The sequence below is a fragment of the Eleutherodactylus coqui genome, chromosome 11 (genome assembly GCF_035609145.1).
Source record: "Eleutherodactylus coqui strain aEleCoq1 chromosome 11, aEleCoq1.hap1, whole genome shotgun sequence".
NCBI classification, from domain to species: Eukaryota; Metazoa; Chordata; class Amphibia; order Anura; family Eleutherodactylidae; genus Eleutherodactylus; species Eleutherodactylus coqui.
Window position 1 is genome coordinate 77,055,218 of NC_089847.1, and position 18,838 is coordinate 77,074,055.

The window sequence follows — 18,838 nt, forward strand, 5'->3', positions numbered from 1 at the left end:
CATTTTTATAAATGATCGGGAGGAGGGAATTGAGGGGAATTTGATCAAATTTGCACATCACACCAAGCTAGGAAAGATAGCTAACCCTAGGGAAGAGAGAGTATTCAAAAAGATCTAGAAAAGCTTGAATAGTGGGCAATGACTAACAGAAGGGAAAAAACCAAAACATACAGAATGGGAGGAATTGGGCTAAGCAGCACAGAAGCAGGAGGTAGGACCCCATGACCCTGGAGGTCCCTTCCAAGTCTACCATTCTATAATTCTACGTGAAAAAGACTAGGGTATACTAAAAGACCATAGAAGGAACATGAGTCAACAGGCAAACACAAACCTGTATTAAGATGTCTTAAGAGAAGCATAGAGTCTGGATCATGTGAGGTAATTATTCCCCTCTACTCTTCCTTAGTCAGACCTCATCTGGAATATTGTGTCTGGTTCTGGGCACCCTACTTTAAAAAAGACAAAGTTCAGAGAAGAGTTACCAAGATGGTGAGAGGTCCGCAAATCATGTCTTATGAGGAACAGTTAAAGGATTTGGGAATGTTTAGCTTGCAAAAAAAAGAAGGCTGAGAGGAGACTTAATAGCGGTCTACAAATATCTGAAGGTCTGTCACAGTGCAGAGGGACCATCCCTATTCTCATTTGCACAAGGAAAGCCTAGAAGCAATGGGATGAAACGGAAAGGGAGGAGACAACAATCAGATATTAGAAGAAAAAAACTAACCGTGAGGGTGATCAATGAGTGGAACAGGTTACCAAAGGAGGTGGTGAGTTCTCCTTCAATGAAAGTGTTCCAACAAAAGGCTGGACAAATATCTGTCTGAGATGATTTAGTGAATTCTGCACTGAGCAAGGGGTTAGGCCAGATGACCCTGGAGATCCCATCCAGCACTACCATTCTACGATTCTATACTATGACAAAACTCAAGTGCGTTAAGGAGGAAGCAACTAGTCCATATCTTCAGGCATGATGCTGAGAATTAATGCCATAAACATAACACTTTAATGTCTTATACATAGATTCAATTGCTAAAGTAAAGCAAAAGAATGGTTCATAATTTATCAGACCTGCAATACAATGAAATATTGTTGGTTACTTATACCTGCCTTGATATACAATATACAAATATTTAACATAAACCTTTAAACAACCATGGTTGCGTCATCATACACCTTCATTTGCTACTCAAAATGTAGCACATTAAATAAATCCTAATTGATGGTGTACCATTCGATAATTCTGTTTGCAATGTACTTCTTGGGCTGGTCAAATACACAATTGTCTCATTACTTTTAACAATCATAGTTCAATGACAATCAAAATAAGCAACACCATCATGAGAAATATACCATCGAGAGTATACAGTATATATACATACAACTCAGACAAGATACTTTCTTTACATTTAAATGGAATGTGGCGTTTTGCTTCAAGAAGGAAGAAACTGTCAAGTCAGAGACCCACCTATGTCTCCTCCGTCCCACTTATATAATGTAAAGCCCTTTTACACAGGATGGTTATTATTCTAGTCTTAAAAACCTCCACGCTCCTACGGGGTTTTGAACGATAAACTTACTGTGTAAAAGCGTGCTGAAACTAAATGGACGAGAATCGTTCAGTTTTAAGCAGCTTAAAATCCTGAACGACGATCGTTCAGTGTAAACAGCAGCTGCTTGCAGTGAATGGAGAGGGGCAGGGGAAAGCGGAGAGAGAACTCAACTCCAGCCGTCCCGCCTCCCTGCTGGACACGCTGTGAGTGATCCAACTATGCTCGCTCCTGTATAACAGCATGGAAGAGTATACATGGTGACAAGTGTGGGGCATAGTTTGCTTGACACTCATCCTATGTAAAAGGGCCTTGGGTGCTGTGCACTGTAATAATGGTTCTCATTTTACACCCTATGGGTTCACACAAAAAACCAAAACACAAATAATAAACACAAACACACACACACACACACACACACACACACACACACACACACACACACACACGGCCCATTACACACTTTCACACACATACCCAAAAACACACGCACACAAAACAATAATTTCGGCAAAAAAAGATGCTCAAAACAAAAAATGTAGTGAAAAAGATGGTCAACGCTGAGACAAAAATTACATCTTGTACTTCATTCATTTATCATATAGACAGCAGAATCTTTTCCCCTACAAATAAGAACAAAGTGAGTTCCTCCATCAATTTGGCATTTCTTGACGTTCAGAAACAGTTGGGTGTAAAGAATAAAAAAACTTGTATAGGAGGGAATCATTTAATTAGTTTCTCCAACATAAACATATTTACAGATAATACAATTTTTGAAATTAGTTCCATGGAATGTCTGGCATGCATATATGTCACCCCATCATTCCTACAAGCTTGCTGCGGATTTTTCTTTCATTGCATTCCAATTTATGCAGTGTAACCACAAAAATCGGCATTATCCTGCAATTTTTGTTTTCCTTCTTTGGCCAGGTCAAACGCTGCTACTGTAGTGTGTCTTTCCCCCGTTTTTCCTCCTCAGTTTCCCTCCTTAACCATGGACATTCTGTTATGGTCCTTCCAAGCTACCTTCTTGTCAGCTATATATTTCTCATTCTTTACTTACAGGTATCAACTTCTCTGAAGACCTAGTCATTCTTGAGACCATATATTCTACCATGGTATTTTCTTTAATTCAGGAGGGGCCAGTTCCTGAATTTCATTTTAAAGCCTTTTTGGGGCTTTGTTTTCCAGGTAAATTATCTTATACTCCAGTCACTCACTCCACACCTAGGTGAATTATCTTACACTCCGACTTAGTTGTGACTTTACCTATGAGCAAAGCTTTAGCTTGACTCATGCCCTCCTGCACAGACCATTTTAATTAAAAATAAAAATCTCTCCCTGATACATACCCTCCCATTGACCAGTTCTTTACAATGTTTCATAGGGCCAAATTCCTCAATGCAGTTGTGGTCTCCGTTTCCAGAATCCATCTCACACGTTATTCATAGAGACTGACACAGATCTTTTGAGTCTGCAGAAATCAACAGCCCAAGAACAGAACTATTGATTCTCCGTATATTACAGTGGATGTGAGAAGGAAAAATACCAAATCGTATAAATACAGCTGCAATTTGTATGCACACGTACACAATCATGCTGCTATTCAGGAAAAATGAAGTCAAGTACAATTTTAATTGCTCAAGTATACACTAAGTAATTGCAATTGGCTCTCCAATTTACTTCGAGCTGCACCACGGTAACTGTGTGCAACATCAGCTGACTGGACAACTTTGCCTGATATGCCCTGGTCTTCTACAATGGGGCCAAGTTTATGATAGTCCTCTTTGGTTCCTGGGACCTCTCTCCAAGTCATTTTATAGCTTCTGGTTGTACCTTCTACTATTTCTCCTTTAGATCCAGCCAAAGTCTCAAAAATGCATTGGAGCCTTTTAATATCTGGGGAAAGCCATAGGCTGGTCCTGGAAGTCTGATACATCCTTGACCATTTGCATTAGTTCTGCTTTACTCCATGCTTTAGGTCATAGCTTTCTAGTCTCTGTGGTGAAGGTTTTATACTTCTCATATATAGTCTATATGCCTTTCACAACTGAAATTGAAGCCATTTACTTTTACAGCAAAACCCAACCGAAAAATATATGACATACACATTGTCCAGTACTGTGAATGATGACTATTCACTTCACTCATTCCACTGGTAAAAGACTTTATGCACCTCTGACCTCAGAATGACGCAGAGGGTAAATCCAAGTTAATTTAACGAATACCCAGCTTCACATGGATAGCCAAATTACTGAAGTAGAAATTTATCACTCAACTTCCCCAAAGAGCCAGGTCATATGTGGATTGAAAACAAGGCGCACCTGCATGACCATAACGGTCAAGCCACCGGAAGTTCATGAGATAGTCTTTGCTCTCAACCCTCAAGTGACCAGCATCATTAAAGGGGTTGTCCGGCGCCGAAACGGGGCTTTTTCCCAATAGCCCCGCCGTTCGGCGCGAGACAAACCCGATGCAGGGGTTAAAAATAAAAACCAGACAGTGCTTACCTGAATCCCCGCGCTCCGGTGACTTCTTACTTACCTGGTGAAGATGGCCGCCGGGATCTTCTCCCTCGGTGGACCGCAGCTCTTCTGTGCGGTCCATTGCCGATTCCAGCCTCCTGATTGGCTGGAATCGGCACGTGACGGGGCGGAGCGGCTCTCCGGCACGAGCGGCCCCATTGAGAAAAGCTGAAGATCGGACTGCGCAAGCGCGTCTAATCGGGCGACTAGACACTGAAAATTAGACGGCACCATGGAGACGAGGACGCTAGCAACGGAGCAGGTAAGTGAATAACTTCTGTATGGCTCATAATTAATGCACAATGTACATTACAAAGTGCATTAATATGGCCATACAGAAGTGTATACCCCCACTTCCGCGGGACAACCCCTTTAAGCTTAGCTCATCTCAATCATGCTTGCATTCATATGCCTAGGACATAAATAAAAGCACAGAGCGTTAATAGCAGCACAAAAAAAAAACAAAGGCAAGAAAGGTTAAAAAGTATTATGTTCCCAGAAGAAAACCCCATGTTTTTTTCTAGATTCCCCTTTGCTAAAAGACTCAAAATCTCAGGAAAGTAAATATACAAAGAGCAATAATAGTCACCGCACTTCTGTTATTAATTCCTGAGGGCTCCCGAATAGTGTTGCACAGTTCAAGGAAAAGTTGTAGATCTGCAGCTGTTTATTGTGCTTTAGAAAACTTTCGTTTTTGGATAAGGAGGATGAAGGGAGATGAGAGAGCAGGGGACAGACAAAGATGAAGGTTTCACCAGTCTTAGGAGTACCATGAAACCTGGACCACCACTTTTGCCTTCATGCCCCAACTGCAGTACAATGACCCAGTGTGCTGTTAAGAAAATGTAATGCTCCTGGCCTTTTGCTGGACCTTGTATCTAGTCAGTGGCACCCTGCCACTGACAGCGTTCTGCAACACCAGGGACACATTACTTCTTGCATTGTGGTGCTGAGCAGAAAAGGCTTTTTAGGCAAAATAAATGAAAGCTGAGCATCTAGTACTGCAGATCAGCATTGAGCATCACATTGCAAAAGGAATCAGTGTCCACTAGCCTGATAGGCAGCATTTCTATTGTGAGCAGCTGTGCAATGGTGGTATTCAGGCTCTGCTCGTGGATGGTTGGGGTGTTTTATTTTTTTTACATTCCCATAGCTGGAGGGCTGGTTGCTGACCTGGGACATGGTGAAATACGGGGTAGAGGTCAATGTAGCTGGTTTTGGTGGGATGATGCCATCTTAAATTGTCTGTTTCCCACTCCTGCCTCTGAAGCTGATTATCAAGTGCGGAGGAGAAGCCTGTAGCAGACATACTACTTCTCTTACAGTAATCTCCCTCTCCATGCTCAGGGGCCACTACATGACAGTGAGGGAGATAGAGGGACAGGCAGCTACCGCAGTAGAATATGAGCAGGCTGAGGTAGACTCCTTGCCCTCTCGCCCGGGGCTCTCCATGGCTGTGGATGGTGTGAATTCATATGACTTTCCATACATGTCGTGTTGAGGTTCTTTACGTTCTTGCCACGTTTTAAACGCTTACTGCAGATCTCACAGATGACCACCCTTCTATCATCACTTGCAGTTTCAAAGAATGCCCATGCGGCAGAAGTCCTGTAAGCAGAGCATGCTGTGGGCCTGATGTTTCTGCTACTGCAACTACTGGTACCCGAAGGCAGTGGCACTGACCTTTAATTTTTCTGCAACACCCTACTTCCTGCCTTGGTATGGTGCTGCTCCACAATGTCCGTCTCCTTCTCCTCCCCCTGTGAGCTGCCATGACAAGTTTTTTTTCTGCCCCTCCATATTAGATAGAGTACTTTATCCTCTTCCACTTCCTCTTTGTTGTCTCTTTCCTCCCAAGTGGACTCTTTCACAGTGTGCACTGAGAGATTGTACCTCCATTTTCACATCGCCCTGAACACATTGCCAGTGGAGGGCTAACAGCACACACTGGCCCATCATCATCTTCCTTTTCGAAGGAAAAAAATGGTTGGGCATCAGTGCATTATTCAGTGTCTTGGTCTTCTTCCGAGGTTGTTTGGACTGGCCAGTTGATATCCATGACATGGAATGATCAATCATCTTCTCAAACTGACCCATGTGGACTGCTTTGAATGGTGCAGGAAAGGGGGGATTTGGAATGTAATAAAGTTTAGGGGGAATGCTCATGGCTGACTGATTCAGACTGACTGCTGTGTACCTGCTACTGTTTCATATAGGTATATAAATGTGATGTAGCATTTTACTCTCCTCCCTCCAATAGAGCCCAGTTGAAGCGCTCTGCTGAGATACAAGCTTTCCCACCATTAGCAATATATCCTCGTAGAATCTGTCCCTAACAAACCACCTGTTATATAGGCATTTAAATGTGGTCCAGTTTTTCTGTTCTGTACTCAAACTGCAAACTGGCCGCTGGTTACACTTTGCCCATGTTATTTATGGCTGGGTCATGTGATGCAGGCATTTAATGAAACTGCTACCCATATGCAAGATGGAGGACACATTTGGTGTCATCAGAAAGGCACCCTGATTGTTGATTGGCTGCATGCTGACCTCTGCAGCAGGCATCATGGGAAATTCAACTTCCCCGTGATTGGCACTAAAAAAAAATCATTAAAAAAAATAATCAGTTTGGACTAACCAGATTTGATTTAGTGAAAATTGGGCATTTAAGTCCAGCTAATCAAGAGGAACAACACTGCTCATTAGTAACTTCTCGAAACTCCAGAAGTCCAAGATCACTCATAACAGTCTTTGGCCTCTGTCACACGAGCGTATGGTCCCTGCAGTTTTTGTACCTCTCACACTTAAAGCAAAAAAACAAAAAATTAAAAGATAGCAGCATGTACTATCTTTCTGCAGATTAAGCGTGCATACATGCCAAAATAGTGTATGGGGAGTGTAGCCACGCAACGAGGACGCATATAATTACTTACTTGCTGCTTCCTCGCAAGTGGCACTAAGTAGGAACTAAAGTCAAAGAACTTATGCCTGAGAAAGCCTTGCAAAGTTATGAAAGGCCATAATTAGATAAGAGTAAGGAGCTGTGCATGTGCCATCAACAATGGGTGTCAGCTGAAACATACACCCTGCTGCAATGGCTGGGATAAGGAATTACTGATTCTGGCCATTAAACCCCATACATGCCATGGTAAACACCACATAATACATGTGAATATAACAGTCTAGTGAAGCAAACCTTAAAATTTGAAACTTCTTTCAATACACTGAGGGGAAAAGTTACTAAGATAATTTATACCATTTCATGTTTAATTTTAGAGGCTCTCTGTTAAACAACGGTGCCATCTGCTGGCTAAAGCCTGTGTGTGCGCGCTAGAGAGGCTCCAACAGCGGAGTGGCTGGCAATAAACTGTAAGAACACCCTGTCGGAGGTCTTCTGACATTTGAGCTGTACAAGTTTCAAATCAGAATGTAGGAAGACAGTGGTTTGGAAAGGGTTACTAATTGTCAGAAGCTTGCTGACCCTACTCCCTTCCACTTAATCCAGCTTATTTTTCTAGAAACAATTGCAAACTGTAGCATAATTATGTTTGGGCCACAATTTACTTATTTACAGCAAACAAAACAATGAATAAATTTACCCTGTAGTCCCTAAGATATGAAAAGTGGTTTGTTGCTTGCTTAACGTTTAATAGCTCTGATGTGGATGTTTTAGTAATTTCATGCCATACATATATAGTAGTAATACCACTGTTACTTTCTTCTGGTTCACAATTTGTATCCCTTGGCTTTTCAGCTCAAATTTCTTTACAAAAACTGAGGTTAATGTCCAATGACCACATTTTTAAGCAGTCTCTAAAAGCACATTTCTCTTTAGGTAGTGTAGTGTCCCTAAGTATATATATGGCCCTCCATAATGGTCTATAACTGCTGTAATAGTCAAGTCTTTAGTGTGGATGCTCTGTGCAAATTGTCCAGTCACTAGTTGAGTATTGAACAGCTGCAGCATGTAAGAGGTTACTGTCTGTGAATGTTGGAAAATGTAACAAATTGTGTTGTCACCTGAGCATGCAAGATATATGTGAGTACAAGTGAAGCGTTTCATTCTAGCCAATCAGAAAGTGAGTGCCACCAACAGGGCGGTAGCTTCAACCCTCATGTGGTGAAGAATTGAAGGGTGGTACCCTGGAGGTTCATGCCCAGGACCCCTATCCTGAAGAGAGAGAAAGGGAGTGTGGAGAAGAGAAGCGCGAGTTCACCATGCAGTGTCTAGAAGCTTCCTAAAAGTGAGTGTTCAGTGGAGTGTTTGTGTGTCCAGGAGCAGAGTCATACAGATAACTCGACTGTAGGACCAGTGTCATCCTGTGTTCTCTGCCTGACCTCCATCCTGGTCTTTCCTGCACTGGTGTGTGACATTTTCTACAGAAAATTGTGAGCCTGTATCAAGCTGTCTTCAAGTTAAGTTCCAGTTGTTAACCATTCCCAGCAACTGAGTTTATCAAGTTAACTCTTTAAGGAACAGTGGCATCACCTGTGACAGAATTATTTAAGTCCACTACACCATTTATTCAGGTAACCGATATCCTAGCGTTGCCTGGAGATGTCTGTCAGTGCCTTGGCCAAGGGTCACACACGTCCCTTAGGGGAGGAGTTGGTACTGCCACCGTGACAATTCTAACAGCTACTCCGCCATCTCCTCAGTGGTGTGCCTTGCGACTCGGTCGCTGCAGTAGGTATATTACATTCCCTAATCAAATTCTTCTTTGTCTTATATAAAAGATGGACCATTATACAGGAAAAACTATTTGTACCTCATGTCACCCTTATTTCCTCAATTTGTAAGCTCTAGTAAGCAGGATCTTCACGCCTATTGTTAACATACAAAATCAGGTGACTAAACAATGTGATGTCTTATTGCGTCTATTCATGTTACCTCTAACTATAGGACATGTTATGGTCACCGATCACTTTAGAAGTGTTGTTCATTTCAGGATTATTCTGATTGCCCAATAATGGGATTTTTTTTCCCCCTTAAAAATGAGGAAATTTGGCTTCTACCTCATCAGGCTTATTGCCTTCCTCTGGATCAACACTAAAGGGGATTTGGGGGGGAAGGGGGGGGGGGTAATCCACTTAACTAGATGGACATGTCTTTGAACTCTACACACTAGTGCTGTAAAATGTGTTTACACTATAAAAAGATTAATTCTTAATAAATACTTGTGTTTTCATCTGAATTCTCAAGAACCACTAGAGCACCTGTTTTTTTTCTTAACAGAGTTCAGGCTCATAGGAAGGCAATAGATTGTTCAACTGGTCTTTGGGAAGCAATATATCTCATTGTTTGAGGACATGATTATGGCAATTGCATCAGTGGTTCACATACTATTCACTACAGATATTTCTTTATCAACTTAAAAACTGAAAATCCGCAAGGCGTGTCAAGGCAGATATTTCAAACGTGAGGGGAGTTTCTCAAAATCTTATTCACTGTCACTATTGTAATATGCTGCAGATTTTCTGCAGCCAATTTCACTGTAGAAAATTCGCAGCACATCTGCCACATATGAACATACCCTAAAGGAGGAGTACCATTGGTTCTAGAAACACTGAAATTAGTGAAAACATCCCTAGTGGCTTTTAGCAATGAAGGACACATTCCTGGTGGCCTAATGTAGGATAGTGGTTAATAGGCATTACTCTGGTTGTCTAGAAAAGAAAAGGTGTTAAAGGGGTTGTCCCGCGCCGAAACGGTTTTTTCCCCAAGAGGCCCCCCGTTCGGCGCGAGACAAACCCAATGCATGTGTTAAAAAAAAAAGTTTAGTACTTACCCAAATCCCCGCGCTGCGGCGACTTCTTCCTTACCTTAGCAAGATGGCCGCTGGGATCTTCACCCACGATGCACCGTGGGTCTTCTCCCATGGTGCACCGTGGGCTCTGTGCGGTCCATTGCCGATTCCAGCCTCCTGATTGGCTGGAATCGGCACACGTGATGGGGCGGAGCTACGAGGACCAGCTCTCCGGCACAAGCGGCCCCATTCACCAGGGAGAAGACCGGACTGCGCAAGCGTGTCTAATCGGGCGATTAGACGCTGAAATTAGACGGCACCATGGCGACGGGGACGCTACCAACGGAACAGGTAAGTGAATAACTTCTGTATGGCTCATAATTAATGCACGATGTACATTACAAAGTGCATTAATATGGCCATACAGAAGTGTATAACCCCACTTGCTTTCACGGGACAACCCCTTTAATGGTCACACCTGTGCTTGGATACAACAGTGAGGGAATTCATGGGGTATATTTTTGGTCACATAAAGCAAGGGAGTCTTAGCTTGGCTCAAAGCATGTGTCCCAACTGCTCTGCTACATAAGCCAGACTACAGATGCCAGGACAATCATGTATGCCTGCACTGCACAGTTGACTGTATAGCCTGGAAGAGGCATGCAGAAGATTGATTCTCAGTTGTAGGAGACTTAAATATTTAAATATTCTAAGGGGCAATATTTTTATGTGGGAAGCACAGTGGACATCAATGTTTTGGAGGACTATTACCGTATGCCATAAAAAGGGCACAATTAAAGTGTAAGGATGCACAGAGGTAGTTACTATGTGGGAGAGCTTAAGACGGCACCATCTGTGTGGCACAATTTTTGCAGCAATATGACACTGTTGTAGGGGGCAGCAAGATTTGGGTACGAGGGTGAGGCATTTATGGATATATGCCCCAAGGTGCTGATTTTAATTATAAAGTAATAACCAGGCAGAGAGCTTATTGTGCATTTTAAAAGCTGAAACCACAGTGCAGCACCCCAGAGGGAGTACCCTGGGCACCTGGCTAACGTGAAGAGCTGAGAGGGATAAGTGCTGGCTTATCACGGCAGCACTTACCAGGCTCTGGTCCCGGAGGGATGACACGCAGCCAAGGCCAGACTAGGATCGCAGGCCAGCTTCGACAGCCCTAGGCTAGGGAATGCCAATAAACAGGTTGATGTGGGTAATGGTACTTAGCACTCGTGACACCACTGTTGCCACACACCAGTTGGCTACGTGGCGAAAAAAAAAAGCAAACACACAGACTTGTGTATACTACCAATGGGAATTTTAGTAAAAAAAAAAAGAAAAAGAAAGTCCGCCTTCATAGGTTTGGGGAAAAAAAAATCTTTAGTCTTTATTAATAATCAGTATCACAGCATAATAAAAACTTGGAATGTGTTTCGGTCAGCGTCTGACCTTGTTCAACCTATGCTATACAAGAAAACACTGAATCTATTTATAATGCACATACAATTAAAAACATTAAAAACATGTGGGATGAAACCGCTGACCGAAACGCACTCCAAGTTTTTATTATGCTGTGATACTAATAAAGGCTAAAGATTTTTTCCATACCTATGAAGGCGGACTTTTTTTTTACTAAAATTCCTAATGGATATCGTGAAGGACTACACGAATTGCCTAGGATGGATACATAGCCGAGCCACAAGAATCAAGTGTATGCAGGAAAGAATGTGAGCGTTTGTTTAGTCTTGTTATAGTACCCATCGTCCCCAGGAACGGTTAGGGGCCGGTATAACTCTTAGTGAATAATAAACTTTACAAAACAGGTATTCAAGGAAATGCATGTACAATTCACTTCAAGTAACAGCAAGTTAGAGCTCAGAGGTAGGGAGGATAAACAGGATAAACACCGGTTCTACAGTCCACTTTACCTGTACGGCACCACTCCTGGATTGGGAGCACTCCGGAGGAGGAAGGGGGTAGGGGTCACTCCGCAGACAATTGATAGGAAGGCTTAAACTATAAATACCCTGCAGGGCAGGTGCGTGGGTGTAACTCAGTCAAGTACCTCTGTGCAGTGATCCTGACTTTGAATGGCTGCAAAGGAAAAGCCTGTAGTGTGAACTGTTACCTGTTCAGAAATTTTTTGTAGGGCTCTCTGATAGTGTAACTCTATTCACATCCACGCTCCAAATGCTACGGGATATTGCTCCCCTTCCTCCATCTTCACCTACATGGAAACTGAAGGTGCTTCCATGTGGCTCTGTGTTAGCACTCTGTAGCATACCAGATGGATCTTCTTCCTGCTCCTAAGCATTCACATTTAAAACCTCACTTGTACCACATGACAAGACAAACTGATACATCTACACGCAGGCAATGCTTTTATTACTGTTAACCTCTCAAGTGCCGCAGCTGTCCAACACACTGGATATGATAGAACAAGCTTTGCTTGCACCTACATATCTACATAGGACAAAACACGTATGACATTTATGAAAGGGACCAGGATGGTGTTCTGGGCCACTACAGCAGCACAACTTCATACAGCATTTTTGGCAGCGCTTAACACCCTTAGCTGCACTGGAGAAGAAAAAAAAAAAAGCAATTCTTGTAGTGGCCCAGAACACCATCCTGGTCCCTTTCATAAATATCATACAGGTTTGTCCTATGTACATGCACTGTGCAAAGCCTGTCTTGTTATATCCATTGTGTGTTGCACAGCTGCGGCACTTGATAGGTTAACTAATAAAATCACTGCCTGATTGTCATGTCATGTGGTATGAGTGAAGGTTTAAATAGGAGTGTTTCAGATAGAAGACCTCTTCACGCTCTCAGAGAGTGTTAACACAGAGCCACATGGAAGCACCTTTAGCTTCCATTTAGGTGAAGATGGAGGAAGAGGATCGATACCCCATAGCGTGTGAAGTTTGGATGTGAATGGAGTTCCAAGATCATAGAGCAGTTTTAATAATTCTGTATATAGGAGCCTATCATACAGGTACCAATTACAGGCTTTTCCTGTGCAGCCAAAGTCAGGATCACCGCACAGGTACGCTGAGTTACACCCACACACCTGCTGTGTGGGGTGTTTATGGTCTAAGCCTGCCTTTAAATAATTGTCTGCCGGACTGTCTGTAAAGTGACCCCTAGCCCCTTCCTACTCTGGAGGTGCCATATAGATAACGTGGACTATAGGACCGGTTTTCATCCTGTGTATCCCCCCCATCTCTAGCCTTCTGTCACTAAAAGAGAATTATACCTGCATTCCTCTAAATACCTGTGTTGTAAAAGTAAACCCCTTAAGTAAAAGTTATACCAGGCCCTAACAGTTCCTGGGCCCCGAAGTACTATACATAAGTCTGTTCTTTTCTCCACTGTGTAGCATACCAGAGTGGGGGAATGGTGGCGTCATGAATGATAACTAACACTACTCTTGTCATCCTGTTTATTGGCATTCCCTATCCTAGGGGTGTCGAATGTGGCCTGCGATCCTGCTTTGGCCTTGGCTGCGTGATGTCCTTTAGGGATCAGAGCCTGTAAGTGCCACCATGACAAGCTAACACTTAGCCCTCCCAGCTCTGCACAGTAGTCAAGTGTCTGGGGTCATCCCTCTGGGGTGTTGCATACTCACCTAGCAGGCGCAGTCCGGGTCCATCCCACTGCTCTTTGGCCCTCCTGCAGGCTTTCCGTGAACTCGTCAGTGCTGGCAATGCCGATTGAAAACCCCACCTCCAGCAAGAGATTGCTCAGATTGGTTCTTGGGCGCCGCCTCAGCCAGCCAATCAGAGCAATCGGACAGCGCCAGCTAGGAGAGCATTGCTTTTTTTATCAGCTTCCTTTGTCGTGTTTTTAGCTATGCCGAAACTCGGCCAAACTGTTGTCAGAAGCGCACAACAATGTTGCTGAAACCATAGTAAACGCAGCATTTCTGCAAACACCTGTGTGAGCAAGGCCTAACTATTCATGCCATTACTAAACCTGTAAAAAGGTTAAGACTACACTTGGCAGCCCAGTTCAAGAAATCAAAAATAAAATTAAAAAATAAAAAGGATTTAAACATAACTTGGCAGGAAAGCGTGTTCCTGCCTAAAAAGGTTGTCTTGGGATCAATACAAGATAATTGGTATGCCTGGCAGCAGGGGGTCCTACCTTTGAGACGCAACAAGTTTTTTGCTCGTTTGAATGGAGTGGAAGGAGATATGCTCAACTGCAGTTCCATTGAAAGTCAATGGGACTGACAGAAAACCAAGCATACTCCACTAACTTAAATTAGTTGCTTAGACTTTGAATTGATCGGCACTTGGCAGTGCACATGAACTGCAGCTCCATTCAAACGGGTTAATGGTACGGTCATCAGCGGTTGTCCCTCAGCATTCAGACACTTGTCACCTACCTAGTGATTTCAATATGCTTGTTCCTCATGTTCTCAGATTATATAAGCCACTGCCAAAAGTGTCTGGTAGCTGCTAATTGAACTCGCCATTTAGAACGCAAGCACACTTGCCCCAACTTAGTAGGCATGTATATGAGGGCGTCAAGAAAAAGGACAGAGAACTGGTTGGTCCTTAAAGAGTAAAATCTAAAAGCCCTCTTACTAATTGATAAGAGGATTACCATTGGCAACTTCAACACAACATATAGAATACGCATTACTTGAGAATCATGCATCATCATACACTAGGCAGTAACTGGTGTCAAAATGCAAAACAAACCAAACAAGTTAACAACTTTAAAAAAGGCAAATATTTTATTCATATATAAAATAGTATTTACCTGGTACAACACCATTTGTAGCAATGGCACTCATCGATATAGCTGTAAGTAGAGTCTGTAAAACAATAAAAATAATAAGTGTGGGACATTTTCCAGAGATAGGTCATACAAATCAAACTATATTATATACATATACAGATATACACACAAACACTTAAAGGGGTGTAGTAGAAATCCAATATATCTATATTGGATTGTGGACAGTGGACCTGTTTTTATATGTTTAGCATTCTGTATACCAAATGACAGTACTTTTCCATTGTTGTCTACTTTTCCTACGAATATAGATATATATTCTTTAATGTATCCAATATATCTACCTCCTCTTATGAAACTTTCTGCTTACTAAACTCTGTAAACAAAGCTAGCAGTTAGTAACTCTAGAAGAAGTAAAATCAGACATAAATAACCACAGTCTGAAGCAGCTACTGCAATAATAACCCAAGCAGTTTTACTGGAAACTTGTGCAAATAACATGGGAAATTTATGCAATTAATAGTTCAAGCTGTAATATCCAATCATATCGGAGGAACCACACGTGGGTCCAAGACAACCCACTCATCTCGTCCTGCTACCACATGATGGCCAATGGCAGATGACCGGAGGATGGAAGAATTTCAAGATGCTTATCCAATAATTAAACAATACATTGTAACTATGTAATCTTTGACCTGCCCAAATGCGCAGATATGTTAAACTCTTTAACCCCTTAATGACACGGCCTATTTTGGCATTGAGGACCAAGCGATTTTTTGGTATTTTTCTATCTCCATTTTTCAAAAGCCATAACTTTTTTATTTTTCCGTGGACGCGGCCGTATAAGGGCTTGTTTTTTGCGTGGCGATCTGTAGTTTTTATCTGTGCCACTTTTGGGTACATAGACAATATCGTAAAATTTTGATTTTTTTTTTTGATAACGGAGAGAAAACACATCAATTCTGCCATAGATTTTTTTATTTTTTTTTTTTTACAGCGTTAATCATGCAGCATAAATGACACAATTTTTTCTGCGAGTCGGTACGGTTACAACGATACCAAAATTGTTATATTTTTTTTAGGTTTACACTTTTTTGCAATAAAACCCCCTTTTTTTTGGAAATCTTTTTTTTTCTCTATAGCTGCATTCAAAGTCCTGTAACTTTTTTATTTTTCTATGTACGGAGCTCTTTAAGGGCTTATTTTTTGCGAGACGAGCTGTAGTTTTTATTGGTACCATTTTGGGAAATGTACGGCTTTTTTGATCACTTTTATTGCATTTTTTGTGAGGCAAAATGCTAAAAATTAGCATTTTGCCTCTGTTTTTTAGCGTTGTTTATGCTTTTTGTCGTACAAAATAAAAAGCGTGTTCAACTTTTTGTACACGTCGTTACGGACGCGTCATTATCCAATATGTGGGGTTTTAGTTTTTTTTTCCCTTTTTTTATGCTAATGTTAGAAAAAGCATAAAAAAGGGGTTTACATTTTTTTTTTTACATTTTTCTTTTTTTTACACTTTTCTTTTTTTTTTATACTATTTGAGTCCCTCTGAGGGACTTACATCACTGTGCCTATGATCGCTGTCATAAGGCATGGCAGAGCTACTGCTCTCCCATGCCTTATCGCTTGTACAGCGATTATAGGCACAGGCAATACAGGACGCCAGTGTCTGGCGTCCTGTTGCCATGGTGACAGGCCGGGCTCTCGCGATGACATCGTGAGAGCCGGCCGGAGACACGGGGGGGGGGGATCGCGATCCCTCTGTGAACTCTTTCCCTGCCGCGATCTACTTAGATCGCGGCAGGGAAGGGGTTAACAGCGGCGGGCGCATCTCCGATGTCCCCCCGCTGTTGGAGCGGGACGCCGGCTGTGACTGACAGCCGGCTCCCGCTGCGGGATCATATGTGATACCGCGCCATCTCCAGGACGTACCGGTACGTCCTGTTGCGGGAAGTACCAGGCTCCCGGGACGTACCGGTACGTCCTGGAGCGGGAAGGGGTTAAAAGAGGCTGCGCACCCACAAATAAAGCAGAATTGAGGAAGCTTATACATGCTGAACCTGTGTCAGTGTGAAAACTTCTTATGTGCATAATCCATTCATAATTAATCTGGAAGGGTGTAAACATCCCTAATTGAGTAAGTCGTTGGACGCAAAAGGAAATCCACGACAGGGGTTGCCTAGTTGTAAACTATTTGTGCCCCAACTTCAAGACAGGTCATCAATAGTAGGTCAGTGGGGATTTGTCACCCAGTGTCCCTGCCAAATAGCTGCTCGCCGAGTCAGTGCACTTCTACCCTGAGCTGATTTGGGCAGGAAGCAGATAGCTCTGTTCTTCCTGCAGTAGGCAGGCTTGGTAATTCAAGCCAAGTTCCCATTAAAATGAGATCCAGTGATTCGCCCCAGTCCAGTCTGGGACTTACCTCCTCGTAGAAGCTGATCAGATTGGTTTGACAGGACTGATCCCTCATAAAATCATGCTGATACGGAGTTATACAGCTAATTTTATTGAGGTACTCCAGGGTAGCATCTCTTAAAAACTTCTTAAACATTTTACCCAAAATAGAAGCTAGACTTACTGGCCTGTCATTTCCAGGTTCACTTTTTGACTATGCACCAATTTGCTATGCAGCAACGCAGTGAAACAGACCTCTTCAATATAGTCCTTAATTATAAGAAACAATTGTCTGTCTAGACGACCATTGTTAATTTCCTTGTGTCAGACATTACTTAATTCCTTTAGAACCCGGGGGTATATGCCATTGGACTTAGTGATTCGCTTATTTTAATCTTTAAGGCAGCTCTGCATTTTCCTTGGTTATAGGTCCTTTATCATTCTGCATTTCATCTGACATTTACCTGAGTGAATACACTGAGAAGAAAGCAGATCCTGTTAAACAGTTGTTTTTTTTACCAACCACCTCTACAATTTTACGCTCATTACTTTTTAAAAAGGCAAACTTTTTCCATTTTAAATCTTTTTACTATTTATATAGCTAAAGAACAGTTTAGGGTTAGTTTTACTCTTAGTCAAGGAGTCTGTCTCCACCTTTGCTGCTTTACTTCATTGGTTTTCTCCTATTCCTAATTCGTTTGAGATGGTTTTTAAAAAAAACTCCCATTTATTGTCTGCACCCTTTTACCTGAGGACACTCAGTCAATAAGATTAAGGGCATCTCCAAGCAGATTTAACTTTGCCTTACTAAATGTTAGTATTTTTATAGCTTCCTGATAACTACCTATTGAAAGACAGGTGAAAAATTATTAGACTATGGTCATCATTTCCCAGGTGCCCCCTGGCCTGCACCCCTGTTATTGTCAGATCTATTGGTTAATATTAGGTCCAAAATGGCTGAACCTCTAGTTGGGTTCTGTACAAGTGGTGAAAGGTAATTCTCTTTAGGTTTCGACAGAAACTAGTTTCCTTTACGAGATCTGCAGATTTATATGCAGAACTGCGGACAGTTAAAGCCCCCATAATTATTTATTTAATTGCATTTTGCAGCTTCATCTATTCATCTTAATTATAGCTCGCCTAAGACACTTTATCTAGGTTTGTTTTTTGAGCATTTTAGAGTTATTCTGTTAAAATAACAAAATTTCCAAATCCAGCTAGGTCATAAAGACACAAAAATGCTTTGTCATACATAATGAAATTTTTTTTTCCCCACAAATCCATACGTTTTATTTTTAAGTTGGGTTTTATGAAAACTTATTTTTTTACAGGACAACTTTGTATTCTTTAACAGCTTAGGGACATGGCTTATTTTGGGCTTAAGGACGCAATGATTTTTGGCGGATTTTCTTTTCCATTTATCAAAAGTCAAAACTTTTTCAGTCGACGCGGCCGTATAAGGGCTTGTTTCTTGCGTGGTGAACTGTAGTTTTTATCGGTGCCACTTTTGGGTACATTTGACTACATTGTAAAACATTTTTTTTATTATTGGCAGAATTGATGCGTTCTCTCCCAGCTTAGATGATTTTTTTTTTTTACAGCGTTAATCATCCAGCATAAATGACAAACCATTTTTTCTGCGGGTCGGTACGGTTATAACAATACCAAAATTTTTACTTTTTTTAGTTTTTTCCACTTTTGCAATAAAAACCCTTTTTTTGGACAAAAATTCTAAATCGCTGCGTTCAAAGTCCTGTAACTATTACGTACAGAGCTCTACGAGGGCTTATTTTTTGCGATACGAGCTGTAGTTTTTATTAGTACCATTTTGGGGTACATACGGCTTTTTTGATCACTTATTGCGTTTTTATGGAGG

At 41.9% G+C, this 18,838-nt stretch overlaps 1 protein-coding gene across 1 annotated transcript in view; it reads right to left on the bottom strand.

Moving 5' to 3' along the window:
* SLC12A4 (solute carrier family 12 member 4) overlaps positions 1-18,838 on the bottom strand; it is a 246,864-nt gene that overhangs the window by 124,379 nt on the left and 103,647 nt on the right. The window contains exon 5 of the mRNA XM_066582693.1: positions 14,593-14,647. Within this exon, the coding sequence (XP_066438790.1) occupies positions 14,593-14,647 (55 nt within the window). The remainder of the gene's footprint in view (positions 1-14,592; positions 14,648-18,838) is intronic.